The sequence below is a fragment of the Camelina sativa genome, chromosome 20 (assembly GCF_030686135.1).
Source record: "Camelina sativa cultivar CO46 ecotype springtype chromosome 20, ASM3068613v1".
NCBI lineage: Eukaryota > Viridiplantae > Streptophyta > Magnoliopsida > Brassicales > Brassicaceae > Camelina > Camelina sativa.
In genome coordinates, this window is record NC_141899.1 from 4,540,081 (window position 1) to 4,558,151 (window position 18,071).

The window sequence follows — 18,071 nt, forward strand, 5'->3', positions numbered from 1 at the left end:
GACTTATGTTCATCAGTTCATCCCTCAGGCTTCTATTTGTCAGATTTTTCCATATTGATCAACAACATCTACATTTCCATAGGCACAGGAAAATTAGTTAAGAACAAAATTAGCTTTGAATCTAAAGTACAGATTACAGGAGAACTTGGTCTACAATTGCGATTTTAGCTCTCACATCCCATACATATAAATGTAACATTTTATTAATACAATTCCCTGTAAATTTTTTATCCACAAAAATATAACACAGAAGAAGGAAGATTAAAGGCTTGCATCAGCGTTAGAACCACCACCACCTCCGCCTCTCTTGTTTCCTGTTGTGTTCTTCAGAATCTGCACCAACAAAACATCTCATAACTTGTAAGTAAGTAATTAAAAACCATACCCTGACACCAACACAAAAAAATAGAACCTATCTTTGCTTTCTCTCATAATTTTCTCCTTCACTTGAACAGCAAAAACCAGGTTAACACAATCAAAGCATAAATGGAGATCAGATCACAGTGAATTAGCATTCCAGAACCACCATCGAAGAACTAATGACAAGCCTACGATAGCTCCGTGGTCTTTCTAACTAGTTTACTAAACTAATAGGCGAATCCTTCAGACAAATGTTACAAATCATTGAATATCCCAGATCAGGTTAATGGCCCATATAGATGGAAAAACTTACATGTCGAAGCATCTGGTTCTCGTTCTGCAGAGTAGAGAGACGCTCTTCAAGCTCAGAGTTTTTGTTCTCCAAGTCTTTAACTCTGTTTTCCAACTCACTCAAGTAAGCCTTTTTCCTCTCTCTTGCTTGCTGTGCTGAAACTCTATTCCTCAACAACCTTTTCTCACCATAAAAAAAAATTACCAAACAAACCCCATCACGCAAACCATATTTGTAACCCCTTCCATCGACGTTACGAAGGGTAAAGATGTAAAATTTAATGAAAAGAAAAGAAATCAAAACACCTCTTAAGACGCTTGTTCTCTTTCTCCGCCGGTGTCCTCCCTCGCTTCCTTTGACTTTCCCCCACAGTCGCCTGTGTCCTCTCCTGTCCGTTCGCCGATCCAGATTCTCTCCCTGATATTTCTTTCCCCGCAGCTTCTCCTCCGAACTCCGGCACTCGCCTTATCTCCTCATCACTTTCAATTCCTAAATAGAACCCCAAAAAATAAAAAAGAGAACTTTAAGCGAAAAGTTCGAAACTTTACTAACACAATTTAAAACAACAGATCTTCTCGATCTCGAGAATTTTTCTCGGGGAGACTAAAAAACAAAATCTACAGACCCAATTGAGAATTCATAAACCTAATACCCAATGCATGATGATGAAAATCAATGAGATCAGTCGTTGGGAGAAGGAAAAAAAACAAAAAAAAAAAGTACCTTCTTTGATCTCCAAATGTGGAGCAGAGCTTGAAGATCTCTCACTGCTTGATGGTAAAGAGCTTGCAGCTAAAGAGCTAGTCGCTTGTTCCTGCATTTTTTCTCTTACTCTTACACAAGATCGATCAGACGAGACAAAGAGAGAGATACGGAGAGAGATTGTTGTTGTTGTCTTAGTAGAGCGGAAAAGAGCGGGACTTGGGGATTTACAGAAGAACCAACTTTGGGAAAGAATCTAATTTGCGATACATTTTTTTGGGAAGGAATAAGATTTAGTGTGGTCACATCCGTTAGATCTGAGGACAATCTGACGATTGTAGAGTGTGAGTCGTGGAGGAAGCTGAGCCTTGAGGAAATACATGGGATCCAAAGGCCCATGAGGTTGGAGCGTGGGTGAATATGAACCGTCAGATCTGGTTAGCATCTTACGGTGAATAATGGATATTGGATAACGGAGATATTATATGGGACCCATGTCTGTCCTGGACATAACTATTTAGTTCTTTCATTCTGTCACTTTGGCCCACTCGCCTACAACAACGACCGTCGTGAGCTTTCAAAAAGTGTTTTATTTTATTTTTGGTTATTTGTTTTTTGTCACGCATTCAAAGGCTACAACGTTTTACTTTTCAACTGTTCTTCAATGATGGATTTTAGGGATAATCTACACTAACAGAGTAGAGGACGAAGTCAAAAGATTGTATCCGACACTGTTTCTCAGTAAGTTACAGTATTCAAAATTTCTTAGCTAAACAGACACCATTCGACAGTAACTAATATAAACACACCTCGTATTACCAAAAGAATGTCCTTGATGAGTTTCTGAGAATCCAGAAAGCAAATCATTCGCCCATCTCAATGGAAACATTAAAATCAAACAGGAGCTTGATATGGAGCACGCTTATCTGGAACTCCGTCCTCTGCTCGTTTATCTTCGAACCACTTCAAAACTCGCTTCCTTGGAAGATTCGTCACTTGAACAATGCTGCTAACCACCGCATTCTATTATGGACAGCAGCACCATTAAACATCATATGTGAGAATTGAGATTAGAGCATTCAACTAACATTAAATTGTATTCAAATGTAAAAGAGAATTCTTACAGTGGGTCGTTTTGATCTTCTGTAAACTTTTTCTAGTGTTTCAATGTGAGCTTTCTTCACTCTTTTCTGAGCAGACCATCTTTGTTGCATCACATGGACTGCTTCATCTTTTACTTTTTCCACAGGTTCGACCACAACATCTTCTTCAGCTGATGATGATTCCACTGGAGTTGGATCAGGTGAGGAGTTTTCAGGAGCTGCTACTGGCGGTTTTTCATCTGGTAGTGTAGCACTTAGCATTAGAAGCTTCGGAGGTGGGTCACGAAGCAATTCAAGAACATAAGCCCTGTCTAGACAAACCTCAGCTGCCAGATTTTTTATCTGCAAACCACAACAAAACCATACGTTAACAATGATGCATTTGAAACTCAGAGGATCTACTTGTTCGTTGTCAATTCTGAAGCAAAACCTGTAAAGCAGGCCAACCTAAGAACTATACTAAAGTATGATTCAAACATATGTAAGGCTGTATGCAACAACAAATCAACAACATTGAACTGAAACTTACACTAGTTTTACGACGGCCAGCTTTCAATGCATAAGCCAATCTTCTAAGTTGCCAATTCTTCAGCTTAGTCGGTCTTTCATCTTCTTCTTCACTGTCATCATCATCTTCATCATCATCATCATTATTATCATCTTCATCTTCATTTTCATCTTGATCATCCACAACATCAGCAGTGGCTGAACCAAACAAGTCAATGGCATCATCATCATCGTCACCACCACCCAATACTCGAGCTAACTCGTCTGCTAATGCATTCAACTCTTCCTCACTGATCTCCTCATCATCGATTGACGAATTATCATTTTTCAAATCTTCTTCCAATAGATTAAACAATGCCTCAAATGGATCATCCTCTTCCTCGCTTCCTCCATTATTATCTCGCTCAAAACTTTTCTGTCAAAAATAATGAAACCTAAGACTTAAGAGACTGATACGAAATCAAAAAGAGGCAAACCAATTCTAGTCCAATTTGGCCAAAGTAGCAGGTAAAAGCAAGTGCGAACATACTCATTCTCATTATGGTTGTCTTACCTTTTTGTTCTTCTTCGGCGACGACGGCGAAGACGAAGACGCGAATCCTTTCCGATTTTTCCCACGAGCAAAAACAAGAACAGATCGAGGAGTTGGACTGTGAAATGGAAGAGATAGACTACAAGGACTAGATTTCCGATTCCGAAATAGAACTCTGTTGACGGACACACCTGACGACGAGGAAAACGACGGAGGAAGAAGATGAGAGACGACGCCGGAAGAAGAAGATAGAGCAACCGCCATAGCTTTTTATCATCAAAACTGTTTGCTGTTTTTCAGTACAGTAGTTTTTATAGGGAACCACAAAAACGACGTCGTTTCACCCTCAAAGATCTAAACACTCATGCTGTTTTGTATCTACAATATAGCAAAGCGTGTCGTTTTATTAAGTGTTTATTTTGTTATCGTCTGGTTACAACGGGTCCACTCTCTCTCTCTCTCCACGAAGAAATTTGTATTTCGCTCTCTCTAGATTCGATTTCTTTCCGGGATTGACAATGGCGAATCCAGGGCAATCAAAGGGATGGCTTAAGAAATGGACGTCAATGGCTTCATCGGTTTACTTCGTCTTGATCATACTCCAGATCCCTCTCTTCAGGTAACATTCATACTTAAAACATACCTCTCTCAGCTGCGTAATTTGGAACCCTTGATTTCGTTGTTTGACGACAGATACGTTAATGAATCCGAGATTTGGACGATGAGTGTATTGATGAAAAACTCAATTTCCTATTTTGTTTTAGTATGTACTATTAACTACTTGATCTCTAGACTAAGAAACTTTAAGCTAGTTTTGATTTGCTTAATCAACTTAAATCAAGTAATAATTTCATAAAACTTGACCAACAGGTGCTAGTTTTGATTACTAGAATAGACTTTATATGGATCATTACTTGGTTTGGTTTGTCTCTCTGGTGAATCTGACTTGAATTTGTAATCTCAAAACAGGGTTCCATGTAGATCTGGTATGTGTTCATCTCCGATCCATGTGACATCGTCTCAGTTGATTTCTAGTGAGATCTTTCCTGTTCCGGTGATTAAGGCTCTCTTGTACCCTGGTGCTATTGTCAATGGTCTTGCCACCAACATGACGTTTCCAAAATGGGAGAATGTGTTAGATATTTACAATCTCACCAATGTCAAAGAAGCATCTGCCGCCACCGATCTTCAGCGCCTAGAGGTCTCATTCTCACATTCTGATTGTATTTGTGCTTTATGTAGCAACTAATTATTAAGAGTCACGTGTCCTCACTCCTGCTGACAGTCTCACAAGTGATTTATATTGTGTTCAGGTTCTTGCAGGGAGCTACTTTTCTGTAGCTGGAGCGTTTGTGGGTTTGCTAAAGCCTGGTAGGATGGGGATGTTTGGGTCATTGCTACTGGTTTGGGGTCTTGTTAAAGAAGGGATCTTAGGGAAGCCAGTAAATACTGACCCAGCCAAAACCGTCTATGTGTACCCGACAATGGTGATTGCGATGATCTGCGCTTTCTCTATGATAAAGTATGACTTGAGGAAAGCCACGAGGGCCGCTCCAGCTCGTCCCATTGCTAAACCTCTAATGAGCTCTTCAAAATCTAAGCTGAAGTAGAGTTTTGATCGTGCAGTAGGGCTTGTTGTCCTGTCTTTACTGGAAATGCTGTGATAGGAGAATTACACTGTCGCACACTTCACTGTGTTATAGACTCTCATGTATCCTGCCTAAGTTATGTCAGTTGTTTAGTTTGTACTTTACTCATTTTCCACATCTGAAATCCAAATTTTCTTTTCTCCTCAAAAGCTTACCTGACCATATTTCCCATGAGACAGACTCGAGTTTGAATACATTGGTACTGAGTTAGTCTAGTGGAGGACTAGTCTAGGGGTTTGTCTGTGATAGCTCAACTACGGTATTGAAGTAGGTTGAGTTCAGAGCTTTAAAGCGGTAATCGGGACTAAGTGTTAGAGTGTTAGGTTGTGTTCTCTAGGATTTGGTTAAGTTTAGGGGAGGGAGAATAACCTCAAGCATGGAAATTCATAGATTAGTGCATACCTACAGACTAATTCGACGAACTAGATCAGGCTTGGAGGAAACTGGGAAAAAACGAGATAGCAAGTGTTATGCAGAAGATGTTAAGTGTCGATGGAAGTGTTTCCATATAAATATAGCATTGTGAAATCAGAACAAACAACATAACAATCCAGCCATGAAACAAGAATTTTGTATTTATTATTACTGTTGTCCTCTATTAGATTTCCAAGAGCTCTTAGGTACAAAATCCCGCAGGATGGTGAATATGTAGCAATGGGATTAGAAATCTTCATAATGTTTATTTAAGCTAAAGGATGTGAAAAGTATGATGGTCAAAGAATCAAGGCGCCACACACAATAGCTACGGAATTACAGACAGACAAAACTGGCACAGAAACGAACACTGGGAAATCAATGGTCAAAGAGACCATATAACATCCAATGTCTGAAACTAGGTATTTGATCACCTGACTTGGCTATGCTTTCGTTGCTTGATGTCATCTTGAGAAAAGTGATGTGACTCGTTTGGGAGATGTCAGCTTTGCCACGCTCTTAAACTATCAAAGTCATGCAGAATTAGAACCAGTTCAATCACCTATTTATTTTTCACTTTTCTTCAACAATCACCAGTTTGATTTAACAGTGTTTGGAAGAGTAATATACCTTTGGTTGGTTATATTTCTCACGGGTGGCAGCGAGGGTAGAGCCACTGGTGTTGAGCTGCAAGTCCTCCATTGCGAGAACTGCGGTCTTCAGCTCAGCTACCTCATATCTGGTGTAGTGTTGCAGAGTAGGGTTCTATAACCAATAGCATTCTTTTTATCAGCATTAAAAGAAAAGAAAAAAAAAAACAAACATAAAGACAACGTTTTTCAAGATTCAAGAAACATGAGCTGACCCAAGGATGGTCAGTTTGGTCGAGTGTCCATCTGGCAAGGAAAACAGCCGAGGCAGCAGTTAAGGATGGCAGGAACCTTAGGAAAGTATACTCCATGAGTGTCAATTCGGCGAGATAGTTTGCTAAACACTCCAATTCAATGAGAGGCACCTGCAAAATAATTATAAGAAAAAACACACTAAATTCAGGTTCCAAGTTTCTGTTGTGGTGAGGATTAATGACGAATGGATCATCGTTTAATACCTTGTAAGAAGCTTGAGCTGCTTTAATGAACCGCCTGAAAAACATAGTGTTGAGGTCAGATGAAAACTGAGTGGTACTAATTTAAAACTAACACGGAAAGATGTGATGATTCGTAGTTCTGCCCTTTAGTGTTTACCTCAGAAATGTTTTGGTGGTAGGAACCGATAATTTAAAGTGCACAAAATTTAGAACTTGATTCTCCATGCTCAGCACCTAAGACAGAGTTTGGTTTGTTTATTTATATCAGGAATCTGTACACGCTAAAGACACCAAGATATGTGTAATTTGAATGTTAATTACCTCTGGTCTTGTGTATGTGTTGGCTGTGATGAAGCAAAACTCCTCCACACGTGGTGCGCTAAGCTCTTCATATTTTCTACAAAGCTCAACAAAAATGTACAAGGAAGAGAAAGCCTTAGTGTTTCTCTACTTAACAAATTTATATCTATATAATATGTTCGCACTCTTCTTGTGATGTAAATGCTATTCAAGAAACATGAGCTGTCCAACATACACACAAACAACAAAGTAGGGACTTACGAAGCTATAAGCATGCAAGAGACACCAAGGAGCTGGAGTCTTTGCCTTTCAATGTAAGTGTTGGACAGAAATCGGTCGATAAGATTCACTGTAAGGTAAAGTGTATCTGGAACCAGCTTGTAGTCGTCAGAAACCTGAAAAATACCACGCAATTCACTATTTTACTCAAAAAAACTTGGAAAGATATTTTATCAGTTTGTGCTCAAATAGTTTATAGAAAGCTATGTATAGGAATGTTCTCCAGTGTCCTGTTCAATAAGAAACATGATAAGATGATCCCGTTATTAACATATATGTGCTAAGTTTGAAGGAAACTAACCTCTACAAGCCAGTCAATCAGAATCTTTCTCATGTCTGCGTCGATATCTCGCTGCACGAGCTCCATATAGTTAGCCAAGGGTCGTTGTTGAAGCTGCAAGAAAAGAGGGGGTTATAACTCCAACAGCCTTTATATGAAGTTGTTATATTGAGATTATCTACAAGAATTTAACTGTTGAAAGATGTAAACCAAATATCTGGATCATGTAATTCAATACCTCTGCAACATGTATGTTGTCATATATATCAGCAGCATATAAGCTGCAACACTGTGGATCTTCAACGTTAGAATCAATATCTACAACTTGAAGAAAATCCATGACAGCAGACCCATCTTCTTCTGCACAATTTAGTGAGAGATACATACCTTAAGTAAGTTTGAGAACACTACATTTTGGTATAGATTTCAGTTGTTTCAACCCTTAACGGCACAATTTAAGGGGAAAAACTACTAAAATTTCAGCATTTTGGAGTCAAATGCTTGAGTAAAATTAGTTGAGGAGAGTTTCGATTCTGTCATTATATTCAGTTATTCAGTAACACAACAGTTCTTACTTTGCTCAGTTATTTCCTCATCTTTGGAATTTGAAAGAGATGCATCTTGGGCTTCAGCCATCCTGATCTTGGACAAATCTTCTGCTAATTTTGATTTTTCTGTATGGATATCCGCCATCATTTCCATGGGAATATCAGCACCTTCCTTTGCAGCTTTTTTAGGCTTCTTTAGACATTTTCTGTTTGCCTGAAACGTAATGTCAATAATAAGAAGCCAAAGGGGAAGTTTGTAGGCTATATAACCAACATAAGATGCACACCAAACAAACCAAGAAAATGAACACATATCATCCGAAATGTTTACCTTGATGTTGCCTCCCTTGAGGAGTTCTGAATAAATATTATCTGCAGAAGCATTACTGACATCCTTAAGTACTGCACGTTTCTTTTGCTGATAAACCAGAGGCAGGAAGATTAGAGATCTTAGCAATATCTACTGTAACTCGTTTATGACTTCCTATAAGAACATGTTTCATTACCTGTTTAAAAGAGGGTTTTGTTAAAGGTACTGCTACTCCTCCCAAGGCATTTTTAGCTCGTGATCTCGTTATGCGAACAAAATTCTCCTGAACATCTGAAGTGGACACATTTTCTTTGTTTGCATTCGGATGCATCGAAGAAGAGGAATACATAATTTAGTCTTAATAATCCAGTGGTTTAGCCAACCCTGCAGAACAAACAGGTCATAGTCATTGTCTATCCTATAACCTCCATAAAAAAAACAATGCAGCATAAATTTCAGGAAGAAACAAGCATAGAATAGAAATTGAAACGATTTCTATATACTCATATCGAGCCACAGATCTCAATTTCACACAAATTCTAACTAAGGAGCGAAATCAGCTTAAACAAGCAATCAACAGCTTATCACAACAAGTTTCCATGTTTCCTCCACCTACTTCGTCATCGTTGGACCCAATTTCAAAGCTAATCATTCGAAATCGAGCTAAGCCTTGTGTTCTTCTCAATCCCATAGCAAAATCGTTCAAAAGACCAATTACCTCAACAAACAACGAGCTATGGCGTACACACAAACACACGTTTAATAAAATCAAATAAAAACAAAAAAAGAGGAACGATCTCAATAATTTCATCTTCTCAGTGATTACCCATGCTCGACGAACAAATACACAGAAGCCAAATAACAAACGGAAACAACAAAGAGGAATTATCTCAATCGATGACCGGAAAAAGAAAAAAAAAACATTATCTACAGAAATCGATCAGCCTAAAACCCAAACAACGATTAACTCCGATCGATCAAAACGAAGAGCAACAAGCTACGATTCCCAGAAAAAAAAAAAAATCATAGACTCGGTAATCAAACAGGAAAATGGTGAGCAGACGAGAGAGGTGATGATCATACCTGGCTGAGCAAAATAGGTTTATGAGTTTTGTGAACGAGCTCTAATGGCGGTAGAGAGAAGAAGGTCTCACGCTCCACAGAGAGAGAGAAAGAGAGTGTTGAAATATGTGTAGGTGGGGAGGAGGAGCGGAGGAGGAGCGGGGGGGGGGGGGGGGGGGGGGGGGAAGCGACTGAGTGAAAAGGTACTGTTTGAAATTCAGATTATTTTTTGGGAGAGATAAAAACAAAAATCGGAAAAACAAACTTTCTATTGAGAAAAAAATAACAAAAAAGACGAATTATTTGCTTTTTCTTGGAAAAATCTTCTTTTATATGGTAAAATATTATCAAAATGTTTTCAATATCTTGGTCTTCGTTACTATACAAGGAATAGTATAACTGTAAATTAAATTTATTTTTAATCCATTAAATATGTTGGACCAGTCAAAAAATAGAAAAAAAATTATATGTTGGGTAATTATATTTAAATAAATATATAAGTATTGAATCATAAAATACGTGGAAGAATGACCGGTCGAGAAATATCCAACATATAGTAGGCTGAATATAGAATTCTCAACAGTATTAACGGTTTTTCAAAAAGTAAAATACGCGCTATTATACACACGGTAATAGACTAATAGTTGATAATGTTCTATTTAAAGAAAAACAGAAATTTCTATTAATTTTGATAAATGTTATGTACATAATTTACATTAAATATTATTAGTGATACAATATTATTATTGTTTGCGTTTAATTTTACTATGTTCTTAATCACATCTAGGATTTTATAATCGGAATTTATCTATTTGTAAACATCGAATCTGATTCACATACCAATTAATCTAGTATTCAACTTTGGATTAATTATAAATTTTGACATCGCTAAATTGATACATTAATTTTTTCAACAATTATTGTCTTTAGATTAATTTGATATATATAGTTGACAAAATATGTGGACAAATGATCGGTCGAGAAATATCTAACGAGTGTTAGACTAAATATGGAATTCTCAACGATAATAACAGTTTTCCAAAAAAGTAGTATACGCGTTTATATACATACAGTAATAGTTGAGAATATTATATTTTTAAAGACAAAAAAAATCTATTAAATGTGATGAATTTTATGTACATAAATTACATTAAATATTGTTGTAATGATATAATATCATTATCGTTTGTGTTTAAGTTCACCGTATTTCTTAATCACATTTAGTATATTATAATCAAAATTTATCTATTTACAAATATCGAATCTGATTCACAGACGAATCAGTCTACTATTTGACTACGGATCAATTACAAATTTTGACATCACTAAACTGATACATTAATTTCTTCAACAATTATTGTCTTTAAATTAATTTGATATCTATAGTGACAAAATATATGGACAAATAATCGATCGAGAAATATCCAACAAGTATTAGACTAAATATGGAATTCTCAACGATATTAACGGTTTTTTAAAAAGTAATATACACATTTATATATATACGGTAATAGTTGAGAATGTTTTATTTTAGAAAACAAAATTTTTTTATTAAATGTGATGAATGTTATGTACATAAATTACATTAAATATTGTTGTACTGAAATAATATCATTATCGTTTGTGTTTGAGTTTACCGTATTTCTTAATCGCATTTAGGATTTTATAATAAAAAATTATCTATTTACAAACGTCGAATTTGATTCACAAACGAATCAATCTACTATTCAACTACGGATCAATTACAAATTTTGACATCGCTAAACTGCTACATTATTTTTTTCAACAAATATTAATTTATTATCTTTAAATTAATTTGATTTATAGTTAAAAATTTATATATATATATGGTCAATAACATTTATATGTTAATCTCTTTAATAGGGAAACATAATTAAATAAATTTGAAAATTAAATGGCGAGGATAATAACAAAATTAATTGCATTCTCACAAGCATTTCAAAAGATAATTTTTGTTAACACTAGTCAAGAGAACGTTTCCACCAATTCAACAACATTAAATTATATGTTGTATTTGGTCATATACGAATCACACCCATACAAATTGTTATACACTTGAACAAATGTTAAATACATACGTGTGAAAAAGGACTAGTAACACAAATAATTTGTTTAATTAAATTATCCATTCTACAAAGTACATACCTCGAATCTGATATAATACCACCCTCGTTTGTGTATACTTGAACAAATGTTATATACATACGGGTGAATGTTTTGCACATAATTTACAATGTAAAGTAGTTTTTTAAATCATTAATTCAATAACAGCATATTTTAAATGACTTTTTAAAATCTATAATTAAATAACATATTATTTGTAAATTTTATACAAATCACTTAAAATATCAAGTTAAATACACCCCCTAAGTATTTGGTCATATACGAGTTATATGCATACAAATTGTTATGCACAAATAGAAAAAACTCGTAGAATCCTTTACTTGCAACATAATAATTTGTATATACTTGAAAACAAATATTATATACGATTTATAAGTATGAAAAAGGACTAGAAAGATAATTTTAATTTTTGTTCCATATAATTATGTGTGCTTTCAGTTACCGCTTTATCACAACAAACAACTCTACAAAAATTGGATTTTCATAATAAAAAAATCTGAAATTTGATTTCAAAGTTTTATTCTTTCTTTGCATAAATCATCTCTAACTGCTTGATTTGGTCAAAGATAGTAATTTTTTTGCTTTGACATCAGATTTTGCTGACAATGAGAGGTTTCAAAATGGGTTTGGATCCTGAACAAGCTGATTTGGAGGTACGAGATGAAGACGCTGAAGCAAGAACAGTGTGTTTACATGCTTATTCAGATTTAACTTATGTGTCTCCACTTGTGTTCTTATATCTTCTCAAAGAATGTTATAAATATGGTAAGTCATTAGCTAGACTTTATTGCTTTTTATAAGTGCTTATATCTTTTTACAAATATGTTATATATTAATTTCTTTTTAATCCATTAGATATGTTGGACCAGTCAAAAAAATAGAAACAAAATTATATGTTGGGTAATTTATATTTAAATAAATATATAAGTAGTGGATCATAAAATACGTGGACGAATGATCGGTCGAGAAATATCCAACATAAAGTAGACTGAATATGGAATTCTCAACGATATTAACGGTTTTTCAAAAAGTAATATACGCGCTTTTATACAACCGGTAATATACTAATACTTGATAATGTTCTATTTAAAGAAAAACAGAAATTTCTACTAAATGGGATAAATGTTATGTACATAATTTACATTAATTATTATTATAGTGATATAATATTATTATTGTTTGCGTTGAATTTTACTATGTTCTTAATCACATCTAGGATTTTATAATCAGAATTTATCTATTTGTAAACATCGAATCTGATTCACAGACCAATTAATATAGTATTCAACTTTGGATTAATTACAAATTTTTACATCGCTAAATTGATACATTAATTTTTTTAACAATTATTGTCCTTAGATTAACTTGATATATATAGTTGACAAAATATATGGACAAATGATCGGTCGAGAAATATCCAACAAGTGTTAGACTAAATATGGAATTCTCAACGATAATAATAGTTTTTCAAAAAAGTAGTATACGCGTTTATATACATATGGTAATAGTTGAGAATATTCTATTTTTAAAGACAAAAAGAAATCTATTAAATGTGATGAATTTTATGTACATAAATTACATTAAATATTGTTGTAATGATATAATATCATTATCGTTTGTGTTTAAGTTCACCGTATTTCTTAATCACATTTAGTATTTTATAATCAAAATTTATCTATTTACAAATATCGAATCCGATTCATAGACGAATCAGTCTACTATTTGACTACGGATCAATTACAAATTTTGACATCGCTAAATTGATACATTATTTTTTTCAACAATTATTGTCTTTAAATTAATTTGATATATATAGTGACAAAATATATGGACAAATGATCGATCGAAAAATATCCAACAAGTATTAGACTAAATATGGAATTCTCAACGATAATAACAGTTTTTTAAAAAATACATACGGTAATAGTTGAGAATGTTTTATTTTAAAAAACAAAAAAAATTTATTAAATATGATGTATGTTATGTACATAAATTACATTAAATATTGTTGTACTGAAATAATATCATTATCGTTTGTGTTTAAGTTTACCGTACTTCTTAATAGCATTTAGGATTTTATAATCAAAATTTATCTATTTACAAACGTCGAATCCGATTCAGAGATGAATCAATCTACTATTCGACTTCGGATCAATTACAAATTTTAACATTGCTAAACTGTTACATTATTTTTTTTCAACAAATATTAATTTATTATCTTTAAATTAATTGGATTTATAATTGACAAACAAAAATTGAAATATATGGTCAATAACATTTATATGTTAATCTTTTTAAAAGGGTAACATAATTAAATAAATTTGAAAATTAAATGGAGAGGATAATAACAAAATTAATTGCATTCTCACAAGTATTTCAAAATATATTATTCACATATAAGAAATTCATTTTTGTTAATACTAGTTAAGAAAACGTTTCTACCAATTCAACAACATTAAATTATACGTTGTATTTGGTCATATACGAATCACACCTATACAAATTGTTTTTCACATTTAGAAGGAACTGAGAGAGCATCTTACACAATTGAACAAATGTTAAATACATACGTGTGAAAAAGGATTAGATTCAAAAATAATTTGTGCAATCAAATTATCCATTCTACAAAATACAAACCTCGAATCTGATATAATACCACCGTCATTTATGTGTACTTGAACAAATGTTATATACATACAGTGAATGTTTTGCACATAATTTACATCAAATGTTATATAAAGACAGTCAACCATGACAATAAAAACATAAATGGAAGGAGCACTTGGCTTAGATAACGCGGGCAACATTTAACCAGGGGACTTTTTGGGTCGGTATGGTGCTCGAGGTGCCTTTGTGTGCTAACAGTACTCTAAATGCTTTTCGCTTCAAAATATCCATAACAAACTGAAAATCTTCATCCTCGCTTATAATCATCACCACTTGAGGCTCTTGGAGATGCAAAACCTCTTTGCAAGCTCATGCCAACACATAAGATATTAATTTCTTGTCTGCCATTTCTTTTATTCCTTGGATTCTGGATCGCATGGATCTTTATGTTTTCATCTCCAAGTGTTGTTAACTTTGCTCTAAGCTGACTTGTACGGCCACAACCAACCACATGAATTGTCCCATGATAATTGCTATCCCTCAACGGAATATTAGATTACCGTTGTTGTTTGTGTTTAATTTTATAGTATTTAGATTTTACGATCAAAATTTATCCATTCTACAAAGTACAAACCTGGAATCTGATCCAAATGCCAATCAATCTAATATTGGAGTTCAGATCAATTACAAATTTTAACATTGCTAAACTAATCCATAATTTATTTTCAAGTTTTGTTGTTATCTTTAATTTTATTTTGTATCTAGTTGACCAAAAAATAAATAAATTTGATATATCTGGTCAATAATATTCATTTTTCTATCTCTTTACAATGAAAATATATTAATTGCATTCTCACAATTATTTCGAAAGATATTATTCACATTTAGAAGAAATTCATTTTTTATTAACATTAGTAAAAAAAAAAAATGTCATCAACATTAAGTATTTGGTCATATACGCATACAAATTGTTATGCACAAATAGAAGAAAGAAACTCGTGGAATCCTTTACTTGCTACATGATAATTTGTATATACTTGAAAACAAATATTATATACGATTTATACGTATGAAAAAAGAAGATAATTTTAATTTGGACGAGAAAATATCATATGGATGTAAAAAGATATATCAGATAGTGCATAATGGGCCATTGATATTTTATTTTAGATTTTAGTTAACTAACGAAAGCCCAAAAGTCGCGTAGTCGGAGTATCCTACTTTCGTCGGCGGCCACTTAATTCTAATTAATGGCGGCGACAATGAACTCTCTGTTCACCTCATTCCGCCGGAGCCTCCTCTTAAACCCTAAATCTCATCACCAATTCCTTCTTCATAGATTGTTATCATCATCTCACCGTTCATTCCCGCCCATTCCCGTTGAACCGCTCATCCAACGGTTACAATCACCATCCACACACGATTCTACATGTACTCCGCCGCATCAGATCACCGTCCCCGATCTCTCCACTATATCGAATCTTCTCGAGAACACTAACGTTGCTCCTGGTGCGAGTCTCGAATCCGCTCTGGATGAAACCGGAATCGAACCGAGTGTTGAGGTGGTTCAAGCATTATTCGATCGTTTAAGTTCATCGCCGATGTTGCTTCACTCTGTGTATAAATGGGCTGAAACGAAACCTGGGTTTACGCTTTCTCCTTCACTGTTCGATTCTGTTATCAATTCTTTGTGTAAAGCTCGTGAATTTGAAATTGCTTGGTCTTTGATTTTTGATCGAGTGAGAAGCGATAAAGGATCGAATCTGGTTTCTGCTGATACGTTCATCGTTTTGATCAGACGGTACGCTCGTGCTGGTATGCAGATCTCTTGTAGTTTCTTTAATGGAGCTAGCTTAGAGTAAAAGCTTTTGCCTTTAGTAATCTAGTTTTGCCAATTTGCTTGTAGGTATGGTGCAACAAGCTATACGAGCATTTGAATTCGGTAGAAGTTATGATCCTGTTTGTAAATCAGCTTCAGAGCTTAAGTTGCTTGAGGTTTTATTAGATGCACTTTGTAAAGAAGGACATGTTAAAGAAGCTTCAATGTATTTAGAGAGAATACGAGGGATGATGATGGATTCAAACTGGGTTCCTTCTGTTCGTATTTTCAACATTTTATTGAATGGATGGTTCCGATCAAGAAAGCTAAAGCAGGCAGAGAAGTTATGGGAAGATATGAAAGCGATGAATGTGAAGCCGACTGTTGTTACTTACGGTACTCTCATAGAAGGGTATTGCAGGATGCGTCGTGTTGAGATTGCTATGGAAGTTCTTGAAGAAATGAAGATGGCAGAAATGGAGCTTAATTTTATGGTCTTTAATCCTATAATCGATGGTTTAGGAGAAGCAGGTCGGTTACAAGAAGCTTTAGGTATGATGGAAAGGTTCTTCGTTTGTGAATCAGGTCCTACGATAGTGACTTATAATTCACTAGTGAAGAACTTTTGCAAGGCTGGAGATCTTGATGGTGCTAGCAAGATACTCAAGATGATGATGACACGAGGTGTTGATCCCACTCCGACTACATACAACCATTTCTTTAAGTATTTCTCAAAGCATAACATGACTGAAGCGGGCATGAACTTATACTTCAAGTTGATTGAAGCTGGGCTTAGTCCAGACCGGTTAACATACCATTTGATCTTGAAAATGCTTTGCGAGGATGGGAAGCTGAGCTTGGCGATGCAAGTGAACAAGGAGATGAAAAACAGAGGAATTGATCCTGACTTATTAACTACCACGATGCTGATCCATTTGCTCTGCAGACTTGACATGTGGGAAGAAGCATTCGAAGAGTTTGAGAACGCTGTGAGACGAGGGATTATTCCACAGTACATCACGTTTAAGATGATTGATAACGGGTTGAGATTGAAAGGGATGACTGATATTGCGAAGAGACTGTCAAGTCTAATGTCGTCTCTTCCTCACTCGAAGAAGCTGCCAAATACATACAGAGAAGCTGTAGATGGGCCGCCTGATAAAGATAGAAGGAAATCTATTTTGCATAGAGCAGAAGCAATGTCTGATGTGTTGAAAGGTTGTAGAAACCCAAGAAAACTTCGAAAGATGCGTGGATCTCCCAAGAAAGCCGTTCATGACGACGAAAACTTGATAGATGATCTAAACGAACAACATGGAGATGCAAAGGGTTTTGAGTGAGAGGACTAGTACTGGGAGCTTAAAATCCTCTGTAGTTTACAAAGGTTGAGAATGGGCTTGTAACGGGCCGTTTAGTAGTACTAGACTGCAAGGCCCGTTTAATATAAAATAAAACTTACAGATGACCTTTTTTCATGTAACCAGCCTAAAGCATCTTGAGCCTTTTCAGACACAATCGAATTCAGACATTGAAAAAAAATGTAAAAATGTTGTCTATATAAATCATTCTGACAGGTAGGTTAATGTGTGTGTGTATTGTATGTATGTATACATTAGATCGAATCTTGCTATCACGTGGTACTTGATATCATAGAAGTCTCTTACATAGACTTGACATATAAGTGGAAACGTAAAACAATTCGACATGTAAACATTCGGACCAAAAACTATAAACAAACAAAAGAAAAAAAAAAATTATTTGCAAAAATATTTAGAAAATAATATGAGAAGTGGGGTGAAGTGAATAAACAAGAAGAAAAACAAAGAAAGACAGAGGGAATCAAAAGACGTAGGAGGTAGTGAGAGGTCCCTCTCTTCTTCAATGAAGCCTACGTAACAAACACAGAGGATGATGACATTATTATACTGATAAAACTCTTAGGTTTTAGAAAAATATGTTTTGTGTAAAATAAACTGTCAGCGAAGGTCAAGCTGGTCTTAAAAGCAACATGCCACTGAGATGTGTTCAGATTTTTGGGGCCACTTCTTCTCTGTTCGTGTAGATTATTATTTTCT

At 34.8% G+C, this 18,071-nt stretch overlaps 5 protein-coding genes across 8 annotated transcripts; 2 read left to right on the plus strand and 3 right to left on the minus strand.

Annotated features, from left to right (window-relative positions):
• Positions 1–93: 93 nt before the first annotated feature.
• LOC104769347 (transcription factor HY5) lies at positions 94–1,700 on the minus strand. The gene is made up of 4 exons (XM_010493545.2): positions 1,376–1,700; positions 958–1,141; positions 674–830; positions 94–333 (listed from the first exon to the last, which is right to left on the minus strand). Exons 1-4 carry the CDS (start codon positions 1,470–1,472, stop codon positions 262–264), a joined length of 510 nt encoding a protein of 169 aa, XP_010491847.1. The 5' UTR covers positions 1,473–1,700; the 3' UTR covers positions 94–261.
• A 353-nt stretch (positions 1,701–2,053) lies between these two features.
• LOC109124445 (protein OVEREXPRESSOR OF CATIONIC PEROXIDASE 3) lies at positions 2,054–3,784 on the minus strand. The gene is made up of 4 exons (XM_087505146.1): positions 3,518–3,784; positions 2,987–3,379; positions 2,479–2,799; positions 2,054–2,377 (listed from the first exon to the last, which is right to left on the minus strand). The coding sequence occupies exons 1-4, from the start codon at positions 3,758–3,760 to the stop codon at positions 2,249–2,251; spliced, it is 1,086 nt and encodes a 361-aa protein (XP_087361272.1). The 5' UTR covers positions 3,761–3,784; the 3' UTR covers positions 2,054–2,248.
• Positions 3,785–3,940: 156 nt separating this feature from the next.
• Positions 3,941–5,294, plus strand: LOC104769349 (uncharacterized). Its single transcript, XM_010493547.3, has 3 exons — positions 3,941–4,115; positions 4,466–4,697; positions 4,810–5,294. The coding sequence occupies exons 1-3, from the start codon at positions 4,015–4,017 to the stop codon at positions 5,104–5,106; spliced, it is 630 nt and encodes a 209-aa protein (XP_010491849.1). The 5' UTR covers positions 3,941–4,014; the 3' UTR covers positions 5,107–5,294.
• Positions 5,295–5,702: 408 nt separating this feature from the next.
• On the minus strand, positions 5,703–9,665 carry LOC104769352 (cyclin-A2-2). Of its 3 annotated transcripts, none has more exons than XM_010493548.2 (13): positions 9,447–9,665; positions 8,560–8,747; positions 8,385–8,471; positions 8,081–8,267; positions 7,744–7,865; positions 7,527–7,619; positions 7,208–7,341; positions 6,968–7,043; positions 6,804–6,880; positions 6,668–6,701; positions 6,425–6,574; positions 6,190–6,324; positions 5,703–6,083 (listed from the first exon to the last, which is right to left on the minus strand). In XM_010493548.2, the coding sequence occupies exons 2-13, from the start codon at positions 8,710–8,712 to the stop codon at positions 6,024–6,026; spliced, it is 1,308 nt and encodes a 435-aa protein (XP_010491850.1). In that variant the 5' UTR covers positions 8,713–8,747; positions 9,447–9,665; the 3' UTR covers positions 5,703–6,023. The 3 variants fall into 3 exon arrangements, with proteins under 3 accessions (XP_010491850.1, XP_087361271.1, XP_087361270.1); XM_087505145.1 differs by lacking the exon at positions 9,447–9,665 and adding an exon at positions 9,190–9,422 and having other exon boundaries at positions 8,560–8,788; XM_087505144.1 differs by having other exon boundaries at positions 6,425–6,701.
• A 5,664-nt stretch (positions 9,666–15,329) lies between these two features.
• LOC104769353 (pentatricopeptide repeat-containing protein At5g11310, mitochondrial-like) lies at positions 15,330–17,471 on the plus strand. 2 transcript variants are annotated; one of them, XM_010493549.3, is made up of 2 exons: positions 15,330–15,992; positions 16,084–17,471. In XM_010493549.3, exons 1-2 carry the CDS (start codon positions 15,428–15,430, stop codon positions 17,334–17,336), a joined length of 1,818 nt encoding a protein of 605 aa, XP_010491851.2. In that variant the 5' UTR covers positions 15,330–15,427; the 3' UTR covers positions 17,337–17,471. The 2 variants fall into 2 exon arrangements, with proteins under 2 accessions (XP_010491851.2, XP_087362778.1); XM_087506652.1 differs by having other exon boundaries at positions 15,330–15,978.
• Positions 17,472–18,071: the final 600 nt, after the last annotated feature.